This window comes from Lemur catta, chromosome 1 (genome assembly GCF_020740605.2).
Source record: "Lemur catta isolate mLemCat1 chromosome 1, mLemCat1.pri, whole genome shotgun sequence".
NCBI lineage: Eukaryota > Metazoa > Chordata > Mammalia > Primates > Lemuridae > Lemur > Lemur catta.
Window position 1 is genome coordinate 128,580,155 of NC_059128.1, and position 20,719 is coordinate 128,600,873.

The window sequence follows — 20,719 nt, forward strand, 5'->3', positions numbered from 1 at the left end:
TAATCCTAATCTAAAAATCTGAAATCCAAAATGCTCCAAAATCTGAAATTTTTTAAAAGCCAACATGATGCTCAAAGGAAATGCTAATTGGAGCACTTTGGATTTCAGATTTTCAGATTAGGAATGCTGAATTGATAAGTTTAAATGCAAATATTCCGAAATTCAAAAAAATCCAAAATCTGAACTACTACTTGTTCCAAGCATTTTGGATGAGAAATACTCAACCTATACTCTACAATTGCAGAAAATTCTAATACTTTTTTTTCTTTGACACTATTAATTTATTATCTCATAAAAGAGAGTGAAACAAACCATGAAGACTCATCTGATATTTGATTGCATTTTCAGGAGTGCCACATATTAAATTAAGTATAATTAGACAGCCACCAGAGAAACATGACTATTGTTTGGCCTAACTATAATATCTATTTCAATCTTTTTAAGTTGACAAATAAAAGTTGTATATTTATTATGTACAACATAATGTTTTGAAACATGCATATATTATGGAACGGCTAAATCATGCTAATTAAAATATGCATTACTTTACATACTTATTTTTGTGGTGAGAAAACTTTAAATCTACTCTTGGCGATTTTCAAGTATAAATACTTGGTCATCAACTATGGTCACTATGTTGTACAATGGATCTCTTGAAGTTATTCCTCCTAATTGAAATTTTATAGCCTTTGACCACCATTTCCCTAACTTCTTCCCTGCCCTCCCCTTGCCCTTGGTCACCATTGTACACTCTGCTTCTATGAATTCACCTTTTCTAGATTATCTGATTATATTTTAGAATTTTCTGTCTCACTTTATTTTCTTAGCCTTGCATTTAAGATTAATCATGACCAGCCCCCATCAATCCATATCAGCTTAAGTCAATGAGACTGACTCGTGTGTCTGTGTCTGTGTGTGTGTGTGTGTGTGTGTGTGTGTATTCAGAGTTTTACATTCTTGAGTACTTGGGTTGGCTATTGAATGGTTTATTCCTTCACTATTAACTATCACTTCTCACTGCTGGCAGGATGTCTACAGAAGTCTCTCTTGGACCTTTCAAATTTGATACCAACTTGGAAACCAGATAACTCTGCTACATTTATTTAACAAACATACTGTGAGTGCCAAGTACTGCAAAGAACAATGCTAAGCATAGTACAGAAATACAAAGACGAGGACGACCAGATCCTCTCAAGGGCAGTTTGGTAATGAACGGTAGGGGACAAGGCAGGATGTGGCAGAAGCTCTCCTGGAAGGGATGGCATATGAAGAGGGCACTGAAGGATTGGAAAGCCACAGATGGGAGGGATATAATAACGCGGGTCTTTACGCACAGGGACTAGCATGGACAAAGATATAAAGTGCTCAAGCATAAGTTCATGATGGCTGAAAACACATACTTAATGCATATTAAAGTTTCAAAATGATCTTAAAGTTTAGATTCTCTTATTTTCTATGTATCATGTGTTTGTCAATTTTCAATTAACTATGCCTTGATTGGCTGCAATACTGATTTCTATTTACAAAAAAAACACCACAAAGGACAAAGAAACTTCTGGGTTTCTGAATCACAAGAGTTGACAGTTTTATACCAATCCCATAAAATGAAAAAAATATTAAGATTTAAAAAATTATCAAATAAACGTATAAAAACAAATATATAATACATAAAAAAATAAAGAGTGTACAAATACTGAAAGATTCCTTTGAGACAGAAAAAATACCATGGGAAAAACTGATCTACAGAAAACCAAAATCAAAGAAAACTTCAGCTCAAAATACATGCAGTAGTACACAATGAAGACAGACGGCAGGTCGACAGGAGAGAGACCACAAAAAGATTTGAGAGCCCTGGAAAGAAGTTTGGATTTATTTTAAGTGCACGGGGAAGCTAACCATCGAATAGTTTTAAGTGATAAAGAAATATGATCTGATTTAGTCTGAAAAATACCACTCTAGCGATTGTTAAAGACAGAGAGTGGGCAAGAATGCCCTTGGGGTAATTAGTTCTATTGTAGTTTATTTCTATTCTCTTGCAGAAGCAAAGATAGTTTTGACAGTTGAGGCAGAACTAAATATACATATTCAGGACCTATATGATCCATATGATAAAATGCTAAATACTTTTTACTAAGGGACGTACAAAACAAACTAGAAGGGAAATCTTAATATGGTAAAGATATAATTTCCTCAAAATAATGTACAAATGTAGTGTAATCAAAACAAATCCTAATAGATTTCTTCAAACTTGAATTTGAAAAGGTGGCGGAAAAGTTCAATTGAAGTAGATAATGTAGAAATGACGATGACAATTTTGAAAAGGTACAATATCAGGAAATGTGCTAATAAATATCAAAGTATATTATAAAACTGTGACGGTATAGCTTTGGCATAAGAACTCACAAATAGATAAGTGGAATAAGAGTTCAAAAATGACTCATAAATACGAGGAAATTTGTTTTTTGATTAAAAAAGATGTTCCATACCTGTGGAGAGCTGACTAGAATTAGGACATTAGGTAATTCTTTAAGTAAAAAGGTAAATCCCTAATAAAGCTCATAAATAAGTATTCCAGATTGATTAAAGAAACACTAAAAAAATAAAGCCCAAAAAAAATTTGAAGAAAATACTAGAGAATTATTAGTTTAATATTGGGTGGGAGAAACATAAAACCGATAAAAGGGAGAAAACAAAACAAAGCAGATGCCATAACAGAAAAGATTAAATGATGTCACGTCATAAAAATGAAAGCCTTGAGTGTGATAAAAAACATCATTAACAAAGTTAACAAGAGACAGAAAAGGCTGGGAGAAAATATTTGTAACAAAGATTTAATATACAAAGAGCTCCGAGAGAATTTATAAAGACCTCCTAGAAATTGTGAATAAAGAAAATAACTGCCTTACCCACCCGGCAAAATGCCAGAAGGATGGGAAGAGGCAATTTCCAAAAGAAGAAAAAGCTGACAAACACTGAAAAGATGATCAAGCTCAGGCTCACTGGGCATCAGAAAAATGTGAATTAAAGCAGGTTATCACTTGTCAATAAACTGATGAAATGTTAAAGATGGGCAATTCTGAGTGTCAGCCTGGATGGAGAAAAACGGGAAAAAAATAGAACTCTCCTTCCTACACAGTCAGAAATATATGTTTGTACTTTACCATTTTGGTAAAGCAAATTTTAGAAGGAAATTTGGCATTATCTATCAAAATGTAACAGGTATCCCTCAAAAGGTTAAACCTTGTGAGTTACTGTATGGACCAGGATTTCAACTCCTAGGTCTACAGCAAAGAAAATGAAAACATATGTACTCACAAAAACGTGTGCATGAACGTTCCTCACAGTGTTCGTAATGGTCAAGTGGAAACACTCCAAATGTCCATTTGTCAATGAGTAAATGTGGGAGATCCATACAACAGAATATTCATCAAGAAAAGGGGGTGAAGTATTGGTACATGCTAAAACATGCTAAAAACGTGAAAACATTATGCTAAGTGAAAAAAAATCAGGAACAGGAAAATCTATGAGGAAAAGAGGTTAGTAGTTGCCAGGACTGGAATGGAAGGAAGTACAGGAGTTATTACTAATGGGAACGGGGTTTCTTTCTGGGGTGACAAAAATATTTTACAATTGACAGTGGTAACGGCTGCACAACTCTGAGAACATACTAAAAAACAATGGGCCGGGCGCGGTGGCTCACGCCTGTAATCCTAGCTCTGGGAGGCCGAGGCGAGTGGATCGCTCGAGGTCAGGAGTTCGAGACCAGCCTGAGCAAGAGTGAGACCTCGTCTCTACTAAAAATAGAAAGAAATTATCTGGCCAACTAAAAATATATATACAAAAAAAAAAAAAAAATTAGCCGGGCATGGTGGCTCATGCCTGTAGTCCCAGCTACTCGGGAGGCTGAGGCAGTAGGATCGCTTAAGCCCAGGAGTTTGAGGTTGCTGTGAGCTAGGCTGATGCCACGGCACTCACTCTAGCCCGGGTAACAAAGTGAGACTCTGTCTCAAAAAAAAAATAAAAATAAAAATAAAAAACAATGAATTACACATTTTAAATGGGTGATACACACAGAATGTGAATTATACCTCAATAAAGCAATGAGTAAAAACAAGACAAAACAATAAATGCCTAAATTTTTAATGCACTCTCTACTTTTCAGCATCTATCCTATAGGAATTCTTAAATATGTACAGAAAGTCTTACCTACAAAAATATTTATTATAGCATTGTTTGTGATAGCCAAAAATGGAAACAATCTCAATATTCACCATAAGTAAACTCAAGGCAAAAGGCAGACCAGGAAAAAAATACATTTACTACATACAACAGATCAATCATTGATATCCTTAATAAATGAAGGTGAGAAAAACACCCCATTTATCTTTCACTGAACCTGCTTTGGCCTTTCCTGATAAACACATAATTTCCATTTTCTCGCCCACTGCCAGACTAGTGATTATTGCTAGAAAAGAAACCTAACTATAAACTTTATTGGTTGGATCCACTCTAAATTAATCCTACTTAATCTCAGCTAAACTCTCACTGCTGAGGACACACTGTAAAGTTTCTCTCATAACCCCTTTGTTTACTTCTCCTTTGGGCATTTGATTCAAACCCTTTCTCTTCTTTCATCTGCCTCTAACTTTACCTCTATCCACTCACTCTCAGAAGAATCTGAAATCTCGAATTGTCTTTTCTCACCATACTTGTTCTTCCTGTTTCAGAAGAACTGTGCATCTTTCCAAAGTTATTGTTACTCGTGATCCCATTTTATAATCCCTTTTATTAAAAGTAGAATTTTCTAAAAGTTGAATCTCTCTTCCCTGCTCTACAAACAACATAGGAGGCTTCTAATGTTTATGACCAAACAAGACTTCTCTCTTTCCATCCTTTCAGCAGCAAAATTTCCTTGCCTACACACTGCTAAAATATCTACTCCCTATGATCTGGCTTCTATCTCAATTGTTCTTCTAAAGCAAAGACCTTACTACTGTTAAATCATAGACTTTTCTTAGTCCTCATTCTCCTTGATTGAGATATATTGCATGGCTCATTCACTAACTCTATACTATGGAAAAGAAACCTTGGATTAAATTTTCAATTTCAGCTTCCTCTCTATAAATGGGGCAAACATCTACCTCTCAGGGATACTGTGAAATTTAAGCAAGATAAACTCCCACATCATCTCACATATTTTATTACAGCACTCAAGGTTCTGGAATATAGTATAAGAGGCAATATATCATAATGATTAAGTGTGCTGCCTGTGTGGAGTCAGGCTAGTGTGGTTCAAATCTCAGTTCTGCTATTTACTAAGCTCTGTGAAATTAAAGTAAGACTTAACCAGTCTGTGCTCATCTGTAAAACAGTAGTGTTGCTCACAAGGTAGTTAGAATAAGTGAGTGAGAAAATGGGGAGAAAAAAAAGATTCATCAAATACTTAATAACAGTGGTTGGCATTGTTAAATAAAAGTTTGCCACTATTGCATAATGAACACTCTTGGCAATCATCAATAGTTATAACTGCCCTTTAAAGAAAACCAAACCACTTGAGGTCAAAGATTTTTTCTTCCACCAAAACACACATAGGGCCTTTAAGCAACTTGCATTAATGTTTCTCATGTTAATTTGTTCAACAGATTTATTTGAAAACCTACTAGTTATTAGTACCTTACCCTCACATATCTAATTAGTTGCTGAATCCTAGAGAGATTCTACATTCCCATACTCTCTCTCATAGAGGCAGAGTGGTACAGCAAGACAATGTGCTATGGCAAGCACATGCCTTGGGTGTAGTCATGAGACCAGTTATTTTATGTCCCCACTGTTTGACTTTATGACAATTACTAAATTATCTGAGCTTCAGTGAGGTTACAAAGATATACATTCAAACACGCTGCTTAGCACAAAGTACATAAATACCAGTTGCTCTTTTTTCTTCCTTTGCCATGTCTATTACTGTCTCATTACTTCTCACCTGTCTAGGCATTGTGCTATAGCTTTCAATTTGTCACTCTACTCCAATACGTCCTATCACCTGACAAATTAATGGTTTTGCTTTACATATCTTATTATGTTATTTCTCTTCTCAGTGCCTTCAGTGATTCTTCCTAATGCTTGCCAACTGAAGTTTACATTTCTTTAGCATTCAAGAGTCTCTGGTGTTCTTACTCAGATTATCTTTACAATACTTTCCATTCCTTCACAAATCTAGCGCTTCAGCACTGGTTCTCCAACCCGGCTGCACTTTGTAATCATCTAGGGGAAATTTAAAATTATATGCCCAGGGCCTACCACCTAAAGATTCTAATGTAATTGTTCTCAGCTGGGGTCTTGCTCGCCAAGTAATGATGTGCAGTCAAGGTTCAGAACCACCACTCTATTCAGACTGCTCTGCCTCCCTGTTTCTAAACACAACCTGTACTTTCCTCCAAATGCCGTCCTGCTCCATCTGGCCCCACTAAAATGTTAACTCCTACCTTCAAGTCTCTCTGCTTACCCCAACATAAATGTAGCAGCAAGTTGTTTCCTCCCTCTGAACATCTGTGGTACTTTACTTCAATGTGTTTCATTTGATGTTACATCACAGTTATTTATTTCCCTAAACCAGGTATGTAAGCTTTTGAGGGGAAACTGACTTGTCCCTACAGGCCAGTCTAGGCATTTTCGAAATCTGATCTTTATAACAACCCTTTGAGGAAGGATTATAAAGAAGGAAATAAGCTAAGAAAAGTACAGTGACTTGCCTAAGGATTTTAAAACTAGTAACTATTTAATTATAATTTTTCTATGTTCTATACCTCCTAGGATGTTGTCAGAGCAGGAAATAAATCCAATATACAGGAAATAGCAAGAACAGAGGACAGGTAGGTCAAGAGACATCTCAATCCAAGTTCAGCAACAACTAAGTATTTCTTCCCTAATCATCTGAGATGACGTAAAATACCCCAATGCCCAGGAGCCACTGGGAGAAGAAGAAAGAGGAGGGTGTGCAGAAGCCATCATGGGTGAGAAACGGGAGACAATAAAACCCCGCATATTACTCAGGAGAGACTGAGATACCCTTCACTGGCAGCATTAAATGATTTCTGCTGTCAATCAGAATGAGGGTTCAAGAATAGGATGAGTTCAATCTCACAAAGCAGAGCAAGATAACTGGCATAGATTTTTTGTCTGTGAATTTCACTGTTTAAACTTTGACCTTTACCAGAAATCAGCAAAACTAGATCCTTATTCTAACCTCACCACGAAATGAATCGTTTTGCATATATGACCTAACTTAGGAAGTGAAGTTAGTTCTTAAATTCCTTAAATAGTACAATGAAGGGTTGGGTCGTGTTATGGTGCTTTTTTAATTCTGAAGTTCCATAGTTTTACTGATTTTTTAAAATATTATCCCCTGTCATGTTTGTTAACTATATGTATTTTTAAATTTGAGAAAAATTCAAATGTAAGATCAAGAATTACCTAACACATTGACTGCCGTGTGAATTGTATGTAACTCAGGCTAGCTTTAAGCCCGGGGCCGCTGAAGCAAAACCCTGCAGTTGGTTCATGAAAATTTTACTTTTTGACATTCTTAATGTTATAATTAATACTGACAATTTAGTTCTAAAAACGTGGATTGTACTGCATGTAACTCACACAGAAAACAATAAAAAACAAATTAGAAAGGATGGTTTCGTTTTAATAAAACACCGTCCATGGCCCCAGGGAAAAAAATTTCTTTTTTCTAGTGTGGAAGTAAATGTGTCAAATGGGAGCAAAAAGAGGTAACGATTATTTTCTTAGCCATAATATTTGCTCTGTCATTTGGTGACAGTTTTATCTAATTATAAATTAGAAGAAATTAGAGAATAAATTGGCCTGTGAATGATAGGAAATGTCAGTAAACAGTACATAGTGGTTATTCAATGTAAGTTCAATGAGTAAATAAACTAACTTAGACTGACAATTTTATTTTATTCAGTTTTTAATCGGCTCTCCTTAACTAAATGGACTGGACAAAATGTGATTCATTTCAATGTTCCTGGAAACATATGAAGCTACAGGAAAGATATAACTGAGACCAGAAACGGAAGTGATAGTAGAAGGGTTGGTAGTTTACAAGTTTCAGATGACATTAAATTTGTCCAGCATTTTGAAGGGAATTATGCACATTAAAAGCAATATAGGAAAAACCACTAGATTATCAAAGCAAATATTTCAAATAATAATACTTTGTACTTGTCCTCAATTTTAAGCAAAAAATGAAGTAATATCTCTGGATAAATATGCACGATGTTTATATTTATTAAGAGATCTATGTATTACTTTTTCTAAAGGAGTTAGTCCTACAATCCCAACTTTATGCCCGAGAAAATGGAAGGCTTGAGAAGTTAAGTAACCTGACTAAAGTCACACACTTCAGATTTGAACTTAAGGTTGCCCAGCTCCAAAAATTTATGTTCTTAATGTTAAGGTGTGTTGGAAACTGTAAAGGATTTTTCTATTACAAAGCACTTATCTCAACCTCGAACTAATGTAGAGCCATTAAACACATGAATATCAACTATATTTTACTAACATATTAATCATAAAAGAGATAAACACAACAAAGCATATACTTACTCATTCCTGAGCATTCTCTATCACCATCCCACACATTAGAAACAGCATGTCCCGTCAGTAGGAGGTTAATTAAACTTTGGCTATGAATAAAAATTAACATTCAATTACAACATGATAAAACTAGTTTTTAAATCAAATAATTCCTAAGTATAAGGTAATGACTTTTTAAATTATATTAAGAAAAATTAAATTATGTTAAGAAACAAAATTAGAGAAATTTTATATACTCAGCCTTGCTCAATGTATCACTATAATAGTATCTATAGTACATATTCATATAAATTTAATAACTTTATCCAAGACATATTTAAATAGATGAAAAACATTAATAGACTGATAACTGACTTAATATTCATAATCATCTTTTAGAATATATAATTGTTAATAATATTTTGTCTTTGATGACAGATACGAATTTTAACCTCTGAGGCAGAACGATCCTAAAAGAACTCATGTATTAGAGTGAATTAATTATCACTATTTCCCTGATTTTGGTACAAACAACTATAAAAGAGTTGAGGGGGAGGATAGTCTCAGAGAAAAATGGGGAAAATTTTTCCTCCTAAGCAGAAAAACATTTACAAATGGGTATGGATATACTTATTTCTAAATCAAAGTGGGTACATTTCATCTATTACAAAATTCATAAACAAAGCATAAAGCAGAATTTGTTAAAATACCTCCCCGTTGTTATTTAAAATATTTGCTGCAATAAATACAATGCATATATAAACCTAAACTGGAAGTTAACGTTTCATACCTAAAGCAACTATGCATAAAACAGAAGATGGCTCAAATCCATACTTTATGTTGTCAACACTACTCAAGCAAAATTGCCTGACTGAGTCAATGTTTTATCTTAAGTCAAGTTCCCCCAAATTAGAGTCCACATAAGGAGATAACAGATTTTAGTTAATTACCTGCCATGTCCATACACAGGATCTATCAAAGGTTCACTTGCATCTTCAATTTCATTTTTTATGTTTTCAATGCCCTAAAGAAACCAAGAATTCATTGGCTTATTTTAAAAGCAATGAAAATTATGGCAGTTTAAAAACTGACCAGTTTGTACTATAAATTAAAATACAATTGTTGAAGTAACTTTTCTTCCAAAGAATCACCCAGATTTGAAGTGTGGGTGCATTTGAGATGATAATTATAAAAAAGTATTTCTTCAAACATCTTCGATTTTCTTTAATGGGGTCTATATAAAGAACATGAATGGGTAATAGATCTAATGTTGGTTAAAGGGGTAGAGATAATATTTAACTTTCAAGAGAAGGTGAAAATTATTTAATATAAAAGTTAACATTCATTTAACTTTAGGCTAAATTAAAATGTAATATACCTGATAAAGTAACTGATTTTATTTTCTTAGGTCATGTAAAAAATGTATTGGATATCTTACACATCTGAATATTGACAGAGATGAATTTAAATATGCAAAAGATATAACTGGTACATAAAATGGAAGGTTTGCTTCTAATTATACTTTCTCACAAATATTAGTAATTAAATATGTACTGACAAAATGAAATATAAATTAAGAGGACAAGAAGCTTCTTATTTTCTTGAAAACCGATTTCTTGATACTTTTTAATCCTCCCAAAGGGCATCCAACTCCCAAAAATTCTAGATACTAGATAAGTACAAAAAGACCTAGGTATTTTAACCTCATCAACTCCAAAATGACAAACTACCAGTCATTGTGCTATTTACCTAACTTTGACCATTGGTTCTAGCACATAGGCCATTTCTAAGGATTACACAGATGATTAATCAATAATCAAAACATTTAATGATTGCCTAAATATTGTAGAGGAAAACAAAAATGTATAAAATCTTGCACTTGCCATTCTTGTAAACAACACAAAGCAGGCAAGTGACAGAATCACAGGGGAGGAAGGGATATCATTTCAAAGCCCAGCTCAAGAAAAAACAACTAGCATGATGATTTACTGGATGTAAAGAACAAGACACAAAAGGCGGTAGCAAATGTTTTGAGCATAAAAACTGGGGAAATAATGAACAGTCAAGATGAGCTCATAAGAAACCAGTCATCTTAGATACCACTGCTATTTCCAATCTCTATACAAACTACCAAGTACTTTTGGTTCTTTCTCGTTTGTTTAGGTTTATTTCTCTTATTGTTTATATTTCTAAATATGCTCCCCTTCTGTTCCATTCCATGATCACTGCCCTAGTTTAGGTTTCACCTATTTCAATACCCACTTTTCCTAACTTCAGTCTTACACTCCATACACCCACTCCCTCCAGCACAACTCTTTTCCCAGTTTAAGGAATCTTATCAACAAAAAGCTCTTGTCACTCCCTTGTTCAAAATTTTTATTGTGTTCCAATTTTGAGCAGATGAAATGTAAAGTGTTTTTCTACACAGCATGCAAGGGCCTTCATATTCTGAGCCTTCTTTATGTAAGTGCCTTGTCTCATCTTCCACAATTGCCCCTCTAAGTATATTATGCTGCAGTAATATCCAACTACTTATAGCTCCCCAAGCCTGGGTCATATCCCCAATCCCTTAGGCTTTTATATTTGCTGTGTCCACTGCTTGGAAAATTTTCCTACACCTTTCCATAGAGAAAACTTTCACTTTTACATCAAGTCCCTACATCCAAACGGTCCCCATTACATAAAGTCCACCCTTCATTCCTCCCAATAAACTTAGGCACACCTTCTACTTTCTCACCAAATACCAAACACACTGTCATAATGGAATTATTGTGGCATTTTTTTTCCAAACACTAAAGAGAAACCATTTTTAAAAAGTGCATTCCATATCATAAGCACAAACCCCATCATAAGCAGAGAGTCAATATTCAATAAACATTTGTCAAGTGAAGGAAGTTTGATTTTAGACACGGTAGATTGACTAGGACACTCAAGGGAGACTAAGAGGTTACTAGAGATATGAGATTGGCATTTGGGGAGAAAGGGTAGGACTGGAAGCATATATACTGGAATTAACCACATAAAGGTAAGTTGAGAGAATGAAATATCCATAAAAGAAAAAGCATACAGGAGCCAGGGAATTAAATTTCTGGGATATAAAAATTTAGAAGGGGAAAAAAAAAAGGCAGGAGATAACCCGTAAAGAAGGAAATGAAGCTATCAAAGTAAAACAAAAAAGAATCACGAGACATTACAGGAAGAAAACTAGCACAGTGATGTATCAAAAAAATATCAAGAAAGGGGGTGGGGGTCAGAATGAGCTTCCAGAAGGGGTTAAGGGGTCAACTGCCAGACAGTACTAGGACCAAAGGAAATAAAATTCAGAAGAACTGACAGTATTTCATAATTTGAACATTACTGATAACCTCCGTAGTCCAGAAGAGCAGAGGTGAAAGTAGCTTTGGAAGTGGTTAAGTACAAGCCAGTGCTGAGAAAACAAATTAATTCCTTATTATCAGCATAAAAGATTTTTATTCTGAGATTTAGAAATAGCATCAGGTATAAAGTTACTTATCAGAGTAGGAAAAACAGTACTAAACTAAACTAATAAAAAGCAGAAGCAGCATCTTAAACAAACCTTTGTCAGTAACACAGAATACAGAAAAAGCAATACTCCAAATTTGTTTCCCCACATTGCATACTGGTCCAGGACAGCATCTTTTAATTCTGATAAACTTCTGAATGATCTTTTTCTGAGGGGGAAAAAAGAATTAAGTATTGGTATTATGATTAGATTAGACTGACTATATTCATAAACGGGAAAATTTTTATGTTGTCTTTTACATTAAAACATACAAACAGGAAATCTTTGTAAGTTTCTCAAAATTTAAAATACAAATTTAGCCATTAACAGCAAAACATATTTCTGACAACTATCACCATATATAACTTACACCATCAAGATAGAATTCCTACATGGCAGGGAACCTCTTCATCTCTTAGGCAAACTGTCTGGCATTAATAAATTCTTCAATAATATAAAGTTATTTAAAGAACAGAGTGGCCCCCTTGTAAGAGGGGTTAAGAACAAAGAAAACTTCATTTTTTAAAGCCTGGAAATTATTTAACAAATATCTGAATGCCAAAGGTAAGATATACTTTTGTGGCTTCTTTAAAAAAAAAAATTAATGTTAAATTTCAAACCAAATGCCACCTATAATTCTATCAAAATAGCCATCCTTACCTTTTATTTTGTAATAAAAAGCTTACATGCTCTAATGAAAATATGGGCACTCAATAAAAAACACAGAAAGCACTTCTGGCAAATAAAAATTCTAACTACTAGAAATCTTTATATTCATTCAGGACAGAGAAACACTAAAATAATTTTTTTTCACTGTAATAATGAAAAAGCTTTTAATGTTTTTTAAAAAGTGTCTGAGTAGTTAATTTAGGAATAAGAATAATTTAATTATACATTTACAAATTATTCTTTTTTTAAATCTGAAGGCAAATGAATCTTCAAGCAATGGATTTAAAATTAATGTTAAGTAGCGCAGTACTATACAAAACTAAGAACCTTTCCATAGTATGAACAGACTTAAAATGGCAATGTGTCCACAAGGTAAGTATTTTAAATGTTCCAATGTTACTTACTGAATTAATGCATGAAATCGCTCAAAGCCAAGCTCTTCGACAGCCAAGGCAGCTATACATAAAAGACACTTTTCAGCACTACACATGGCAAATAAATGACACAAGATACACACAGCAGGCTGTAAATACTTTCAAGCAATCAAAACTTTCCCTATTTCCTTACTCTCTTAAAATTCTCAGTTTATGTTCAACTTTACTACAACATGAGTTTATGTTAGTCAACATCTTAGTTACCATGATTATAACTAAAATGGATATAATACTGAGAATGCAGAAAGGTGATTAAATAAACATTTCCTTTCAATTCAGTTATGCTACGGTAGTTTATAAAATATGAGAAATTACTGATAATCAGTATGTCACACATCATTGTAATGTGTCCTGCACTTTGAAATAACCGTTCAGTTTATAGATCTAAGTAAAATTATCATAGTTAATCATCTTCCTTATAATATAAAATCTTTAGATTCAATGCTTAATTATTAAATGTGTGTCAAAAAGGCATAACACTTTTGAAACTACACAGGTTCAATGACAGCTTTAAGTTTGTTTCCTCGTTTATTTGTATAACTGTTAAGAAATTTTCAGTAACTTGATTGTTTATTAACATAGTACAAGTATAAATTTAAAAAAATCAAAAGGAATCAAAGAAAGCATTTTAATCACAGGTAATGTTTACTGGGCACTTTACTAAATGCCAGGCCCTTTCCAAAATGCTCTACAAGTCTTACCTCATCTAATGCTCAAAACCACCCTCTTATCTCCATTTTAGAGAAGAGGAAACTGAGGCACAGAGAAAAACCCTCCCAAGAGCACACAGTAATAAACAGAGCTGAGATCTGAATCCAGATAGTTTTAGGTCCAGGAAGATAGTCTTTAAAGATATCACACATGACTCAAAATGCCTGCTTTAATTTATCACAATGTGAACAATTTCACATATACTTTACAACAAATCTTACTTAGTACTTTCAAATATAAATTCTCACTACTGAGTTAAGGAAACTGATTATGAATTCAAAATTAGAAATTTTTATTTATAATTCAAAATGTCACATTATGCTAGCTTTTCAAAGCCTAGCTTTAATTTTTCAAGTGTTTCAAATTACTTCTTAGAATCTTTAGAAGTCCAAATGAATTAAATATCTTTTGATTTACGTGGGAAACAAACCGAAATTGAACCTGTACTTCTTAGAATCTTTAGAAGTCCAAATGAATTAAATATCTTTTGATTTACGTGGGAAACAAACCGAAATTGAACCTGAGTATTCACTACTGCGAACAAGTGTGCATTACCAACAAGCCAAAACTATACACACCACATAAGCCAATGAAATTAATGTTTGCACAGAATGTCATATTAACAAGAGGGAAAACACTTCACATCTAAAATTTCAGGCTAAAATAAAAGTTCTATCTTATCTTTTCCAAATTGTACTAACTGCTCTATAGTGTTTGATTATCCCAATAATTTTACTGGGCGTAGTATGAAAGTAGACATAGAGATAATTTAGAGAAAAGAGGCAAGCAAAATAAAAAGCTTAGCAGGCAGGGATGGTGGAAAAATATAAAACACAAGAAAAAGAACATAGCTGGGAATAAAGGGAAGAATAGGTAAAATAGATTGTTATATGGAATAAAACTTTTAATGTAAGTTCAGTTCATTTGTCAATATCGAGGTTAAATTCTCAAATTTTCAGTTAACAAAATGTTTCAAACGTATGCAATACTAAAAAGATCTAAAATATGGTTTTCTTTCATGTCAACTTTAAAAATGAGACAAAAGCTTAACTGGAAAATTACTAGAACATTTTTTCAGAGGGAATTCCATGCATTATGTCCATCTAAACTAGGTACTGCATTATCAAACTTAATGCATTATGAGGCCATTTAAACCCAGAGCAATGTAACCCATCACTACAGAAATGTACAGCTTATTCCATACCGAACACACAGTCTACTATTAAGATACTAACAAAAACGTTACATAAAAAGAGATTACTGTTCTGTCACATGTTAATATATAGACTGGCTTTAAGCATATATTCTTTAATGTACCTTTAAAATAGTTCAACTAGTCCTCTTTCAAAATGTTAATATCCTAAATAAAACCATTAAGCGTGCTTACATGCAAACCAGTAAAACCTTGTTTTAAAACCAATTTTAATGACATTTTGGACTATCATCCTTGTGAATATTTTCCACTTGTCTTCAAATGTCATTATCAATTCTAAAAATATGTTAAATTCTTTTTGAAAGGCTATGTTTGAAAGGTCTAAAAAGGAAACGTCATTCAACTGTTTAAATTTTAAAAATTATTTCTTACAAATGTACTGCTATTAGAATTGCCAGGCTTAAGGCATTTTCATTGCAGAGGTAGCAGAGAAAAGACACTGACAACACAGGGACATTTCAGCCTAGGGAGGCAACAGTGCCTTATAGATAATCCTATATGGAAAGCAAAATGCATATCACAGGCAATCGAAATGTACTTTCTAGAAATCAGGTATGTAATTTCTTTAAAAAACAATTCCTGTAGAGATGACAGTTAATGGAATGTGTTGTAGGTGGAATAAGTCACTTATTCAATATAAAGCACCTGAGATTACCAATTACCAAAAACCACCAACTAGCAAGATTAGTCCTGAAAAGCAAATCAGAAAAGCAATTCTTTTATATACTTTCCATACCAGCAGTTGTCTTCATTTTGCTAGTTTACTCTGCTGGTTTTTAGTTCAATTACATAAGAATTTTCAAAGGTTAAAGAACAAAGAATATATAATTTTATGAATGAGAATAGCTATTACTTATTTTAAAGAGAAAAACCTTCAATCAAGGTAGAAAAACCTAAGGCATAATTAAAAGTACCTTAAAATAAAAGTCCAAAAGGGTTAGGAGGAAAAGAAACTATGTGTAATGATAAATTTAAGAAATTTTCTGATGTCAAAAAAACCTTTTTCCAACACCAAAAAAAAATTAATGTATCTGAAACTATGGTATATAAAAATATGTTCTTTAAACTTTCTAAATAAGAGTTCTAAAGCTCAAAAGGGGTTATTCAAGCAGAACTAGAACAATTTTAAAAGTTTAAGAGATACTTTTTTGTAAAAATGTCTTCTAGTACTTAAAATAACTGAAAGGGAAATAAAAAAATATTAAGGTTCAGTAATTAAGCTTAAGCTAGAAAAAAGATACATTACGAAAATTTAAAATATAGTTTCCTTCAAAATGTTCAGTAGTTTCATTAAAACAAAGGTATAAGAAAGTACTTCAGGAAATAAAAATGTATCTTACAAGAATGTTCCACTTGGCAACTAGACTCTGCAGGACTCCCAGAAATACTAGCAGTTTCCTCAGTTGTCTTTCCTCTTAACCATGAAACCAAGCAGTATGATCCAGAGTTGTCACAACAAGCACTTTCTAAAATATCACATAAGGTATGACAAAGGAGTTCCTTCTGCTCTTCCTCTAAAAATAACCAAAGTATAAGTTATAATGGTTTCCTCTGGAAAAAAAATCCTGTCATGAATAACAATATTAAGAATGTGTTAATTTAATAATGAAAATCAAGCATTTTAAGAATGAGAAAAAAACTAAACAGATTTTAAATTATATTTTAGAACAATGTGCTTGTTGATTGAAGTATCACCACTTTAAATAAAGCTATCAATTAGAAAAAGAATCCTGGAAAAATGCAGTATTAAACAGTATGAGAAAAAATATGCTATTTGGAATGCTCTGACACTGACTGTCCCTTTCTCAAGCTTCACATACACCATTTAAGCCACTTTCCTGCAGAACCAAGCATAATGTAAAGGCCAGTTGAGACCTCTAATTTTTTCCCCACTTCTGAATTAGTCTAACGTCTTTGATCACTCTGTCCCGCAGGGATAAGAATAATGAAATAACACACTGTCAGCACATATAATACCACAATCCATTACATGAGCAGAGGCCATAGTGGTTATGCTGCATAATCAACACAGCATTTATAACATTTATGACAATGCCTTACAAACTTTTCTAATCACAGTGAATGTATTTGTGTGTAATACTGTAAATTTTTTTAATAAAGGATTCATGTTAATTATAGTATCTCTTAAAGAGTTTCTTCACTACTAAAACTAAGTATTTCAGCTATTAATTAATAAATAAAATATGACAGATACCTTAACTCTTAAACAAAATCATTAGTAGAGTCTATGGTCATGGTGTGGAATAGAAGCTGTTATGTTCTTATTTAAAAAACTGGGGATTGTAATATACCCTACCTTCTTCTAGAAGTTATTGGGAGGTTCATATGAAATTGTCTAAGACAGACCTTTGTCAACTGCCAAGTGGAATGCAAATGTTTGTTATTATTAGGTAGCACCATACATCTCACTTAATCTTGCTGCAGAAGCTAGGATAGCTTCAGTTGCAGTTTAATTCAAAACTATTTGCAGTATGTGCATTGTGTAAGGCATTATGCTAAAAGTATAGAAATACAAGGATAATCCTGAGTGCTTGCTCTGAGCTAAATAAAAAAAAGAAATATGAATGATTACTCTTTATTGTACGCTATCATCTAACGGTTCTGGAAATGCGCCACTTTTTAGCAAGTGGCCAAAGCTTTTTCCTGTCATTGTAAATCTCTTAGTAAGAAACCAAACTTGGAAATACATATTTTAAAATTTAAAATTTCATGAAACTTTCTGAAACATTTTAAAAAGAAGCATCTGAAAACAAATCCCATTGATACTTTATGTTTTAGATAGATTTATTTTTTTATTTTTTAGAGATGAGGTCTTGTTCTGTCACCCAGGCTGGAGTGCAGTGATGTGATCATAGCTCACTGCAGCCTCCAACTCCTGGGCTCAAACGATCCTGCCAAGCAGCTGGGCACTGGAGGTGTGTGCCACCATGCTCAGTTGGGATAGATAATTTTAATTATACTACTGCCAATGAATGCTGTATAGATCATCTTTAAAATAGAGGATAGAGGTTACAATAAGAGTTTTAAAAGGCTGCTGTCATACCTGGACAATCCCGCCAAGATGACTTCTCAGAAGAAAACAGGAGCTTCTTCAAAAGAAATGCCTTTATACAATTAAAGCAATAATTAGAAAAATGCATTATAAACATGTTTCATTAATTTTAAGATGGGAAAAACTAATTTGTACCTTTTTCCTGATCTTTTGAATAATTCTACAAAAACTTCAAACGGTTCCCCTTCACACTGAACATAAACTGTGTATAGTTATTTCCTCAGAATATACTACTACAAACTTGATTCTACGTTCATAAAATTAGTCTTCCACAATACATATTTTCTGACAAGTGTAAGAACTGACTCAATAAACACATAACTGGCAATTACAGAAACTTACTGCTCCATTCACAAAGTGAAAACTCTAAGGAACAGGAACCAATCTATATTTCTCTTAGATTCCTTAGAGTAAAAGAAATGTGAATACAAAAGTGGTTCTGTTCTATTAACTCTGATCTGTGAGACGAGAATACCACCATTAGAGTCATCATTTTATTATTAGGAGTTTCTAACTTCCTAACACAAAAAGCTGTATGTTTTTCAAAAGGAAAACACTGATTTCTAAACTTTTCCTTAATTATATTATATTGGTTATTTCACAGAAAGTAGTTCATTGTAGAATAGTGTTTCCTTCTCAAAGTGTAGTTCAAGGACACTTGCATCCTAGTCACCTGACTTGTTTGTTTAAAATGCAGATCTTGTGCTCCATGTATTAAATCTGAATCTCCTAGAGGGCAGATCCAAGAAAAACAGTTTACTAGGATGATTCTTACTCACATGTGTTTGAAAGCAGTAGCGTATGTTAATAGATTAAGAGGAATGCTTTCATTCAGATAGCCCTAGGTTTGAATCCTGGTTCCACTAAATAAAAATAACAGTACAAACTCTAAAAACTTGCAGTGAAGATTATATGAGAAAATCTATGTAATGTACTTAGCCCAGTACCTGCCACTAATAAGCAATCAATTCAAAGTATTTTAACAAAAAACTAATATTCTATAGTATTCACATAGGAATAAAATCTACAAATACTATAACCAAGTGTTTCTGATTTTTCCCCAAAATGACAACCACCATAAAATGAAGTATAACTACATTACAAAATTTTGGAAGTGAGGTGGGGACATCCATTATTTCACCACTAATACAACCACTATTAGCATTTTGATATACTTCCTTTCAGTCTTTTTTCTACATCTATTTTTAACTTTATAATAAGTGAAAAGCATAATAGGTATGTGATTGTTTTCTATTTTTCTGTTTTTCCATAGAATTCATAACTATAATTCTTAATCACTGCTTGTCTATCAAGCTATTTATCAAAATTTACTAAATTATTATTTCATATTTAAATTACATTATTGTACATTAGGTTGTCTGCATTTTTTGCTACTTTGAATATGTGAGCTTCTTTTCAAATATAATTTTTTACATATTAAGGATTATTTCTTTAGGAAAGATCCACAGAAGTACAACCAATGCATCAACGAATCTGTATTATGGTTCTTATTATAATGTAAAATTCCTTCCCAAAATCAAAGTACAAATTTACACTATTATGGCAGTATACAAGCATGCCAGCATCATCCCACCCTTCCATGCACTGGCAATTATAATTTTATATTTAAAGATGAGAAAAAGTAAAAAATAGAATCTAATTACAGTTTTATTTTCACTTTCTTGGATTCCTAGTAATGTTGAGCATTTTGATTCTTTTGCTGTGCAGAATAATTCCACCTGTTCTGACTGCATATTTATTATGCCCATTTCACCACTGGAGTCTTAGTGTTTTTCTAACCAATTTGTACAAGTTCTTTGTATAAGACAGACAATATCTCTTTATTGCTAATATTCACTGCAGAAATTTCTGAATCTGGAAGTCATCCTTTCTCTTAAGAGTGTTGATAATACATTAATGTTTTCCTATGGTTAAATATAATTCCAAGAATATATTTGACATACGGTACGAGACTTAATTTTTCCCCTGAAATTAACTGGTCATATCAATGGCATTTATGAAACTTCATTTTATTTTACCATTGGTCTTAGTTCCTTCTTTATCATGGTATGCAACAAATTCTTGGCAAATTGTTACATGTAATAAGGTCTATGATTGTATTATCTATTTGGTACCATTATTATGCCTATTTTTCTAGTACAGCATCATGTTCTAATTTTTATAGTCTAAAAAAGTTAGTATCTGGACTTGCTCATTTCTCTCATTACTCTTAATAACTTAGTTTTGACTTTTAAATTAAAATATTAATATAAACAAAATTGTCTTATTGATTAAAAAGATTTATCTGACAAACTACTATGTCAAAAATACGTAAGGATAAGTTCAGGATTTTGAACATTACAATTATTCTTTGTTACATAGCACCCAACTTAAAAAAAAAACCATTATTTTTGAACAACTATTTTTGAAATATACTGTATTTTATAAAACAGGAAATTCCAGTGGCATACCCTGCATTTAACTACATTCATAGACCATCAATAAAAATACTA

The 20,719-nt window shown here is 32.8% G+C and overlaps 1 protein-coding gene across 7 annotated transcripts in view; it reads right to left on the minus strand.

Moving 5' to 3' along the window:
* The window catches only part of MINDY3 (MINDY lysine 48 deubiquitinase 3), a 74,401-nt gene that overhangs the window by 41,352 nt on the left and 12,330 nt on the right, over positions 1-20,719 (minus strand). For 6 of the 7 annotated variants that reach the window (XM_045534063.1, XM_045534062.1, XM_045534065.1 and 3 more), the window contains exons 3-8: positions 18,198-18,258; positions 16,474-16,647; positions 13,180-13,231; positions 12,161-12,275; positions 9,534-9,607; positions 8,614-8,693 (exon numbers count right to left, since the gene is read on the minus strand). In XM_045534063.1, the coding sequence (XP_045390019.1) occupies positions 8,614-8,693; positions 9,534-9,607; positions 12,161-12,275; positions 13,180-13,231; positions 16,474-16,647; positions 18,198-18,258 (556 nt within the window). The remainder of the gene's footprint in view (positions 1-8,613; positions 8,694-9,533; positions 9,608-12,160; positions 12,276-13,179; positions 13,232-16,473; positions 16,648-18,197; positions 18,259-20,719) is intronic. The other variant, XM_045534066.1, reaches the window with a different exon arrangement.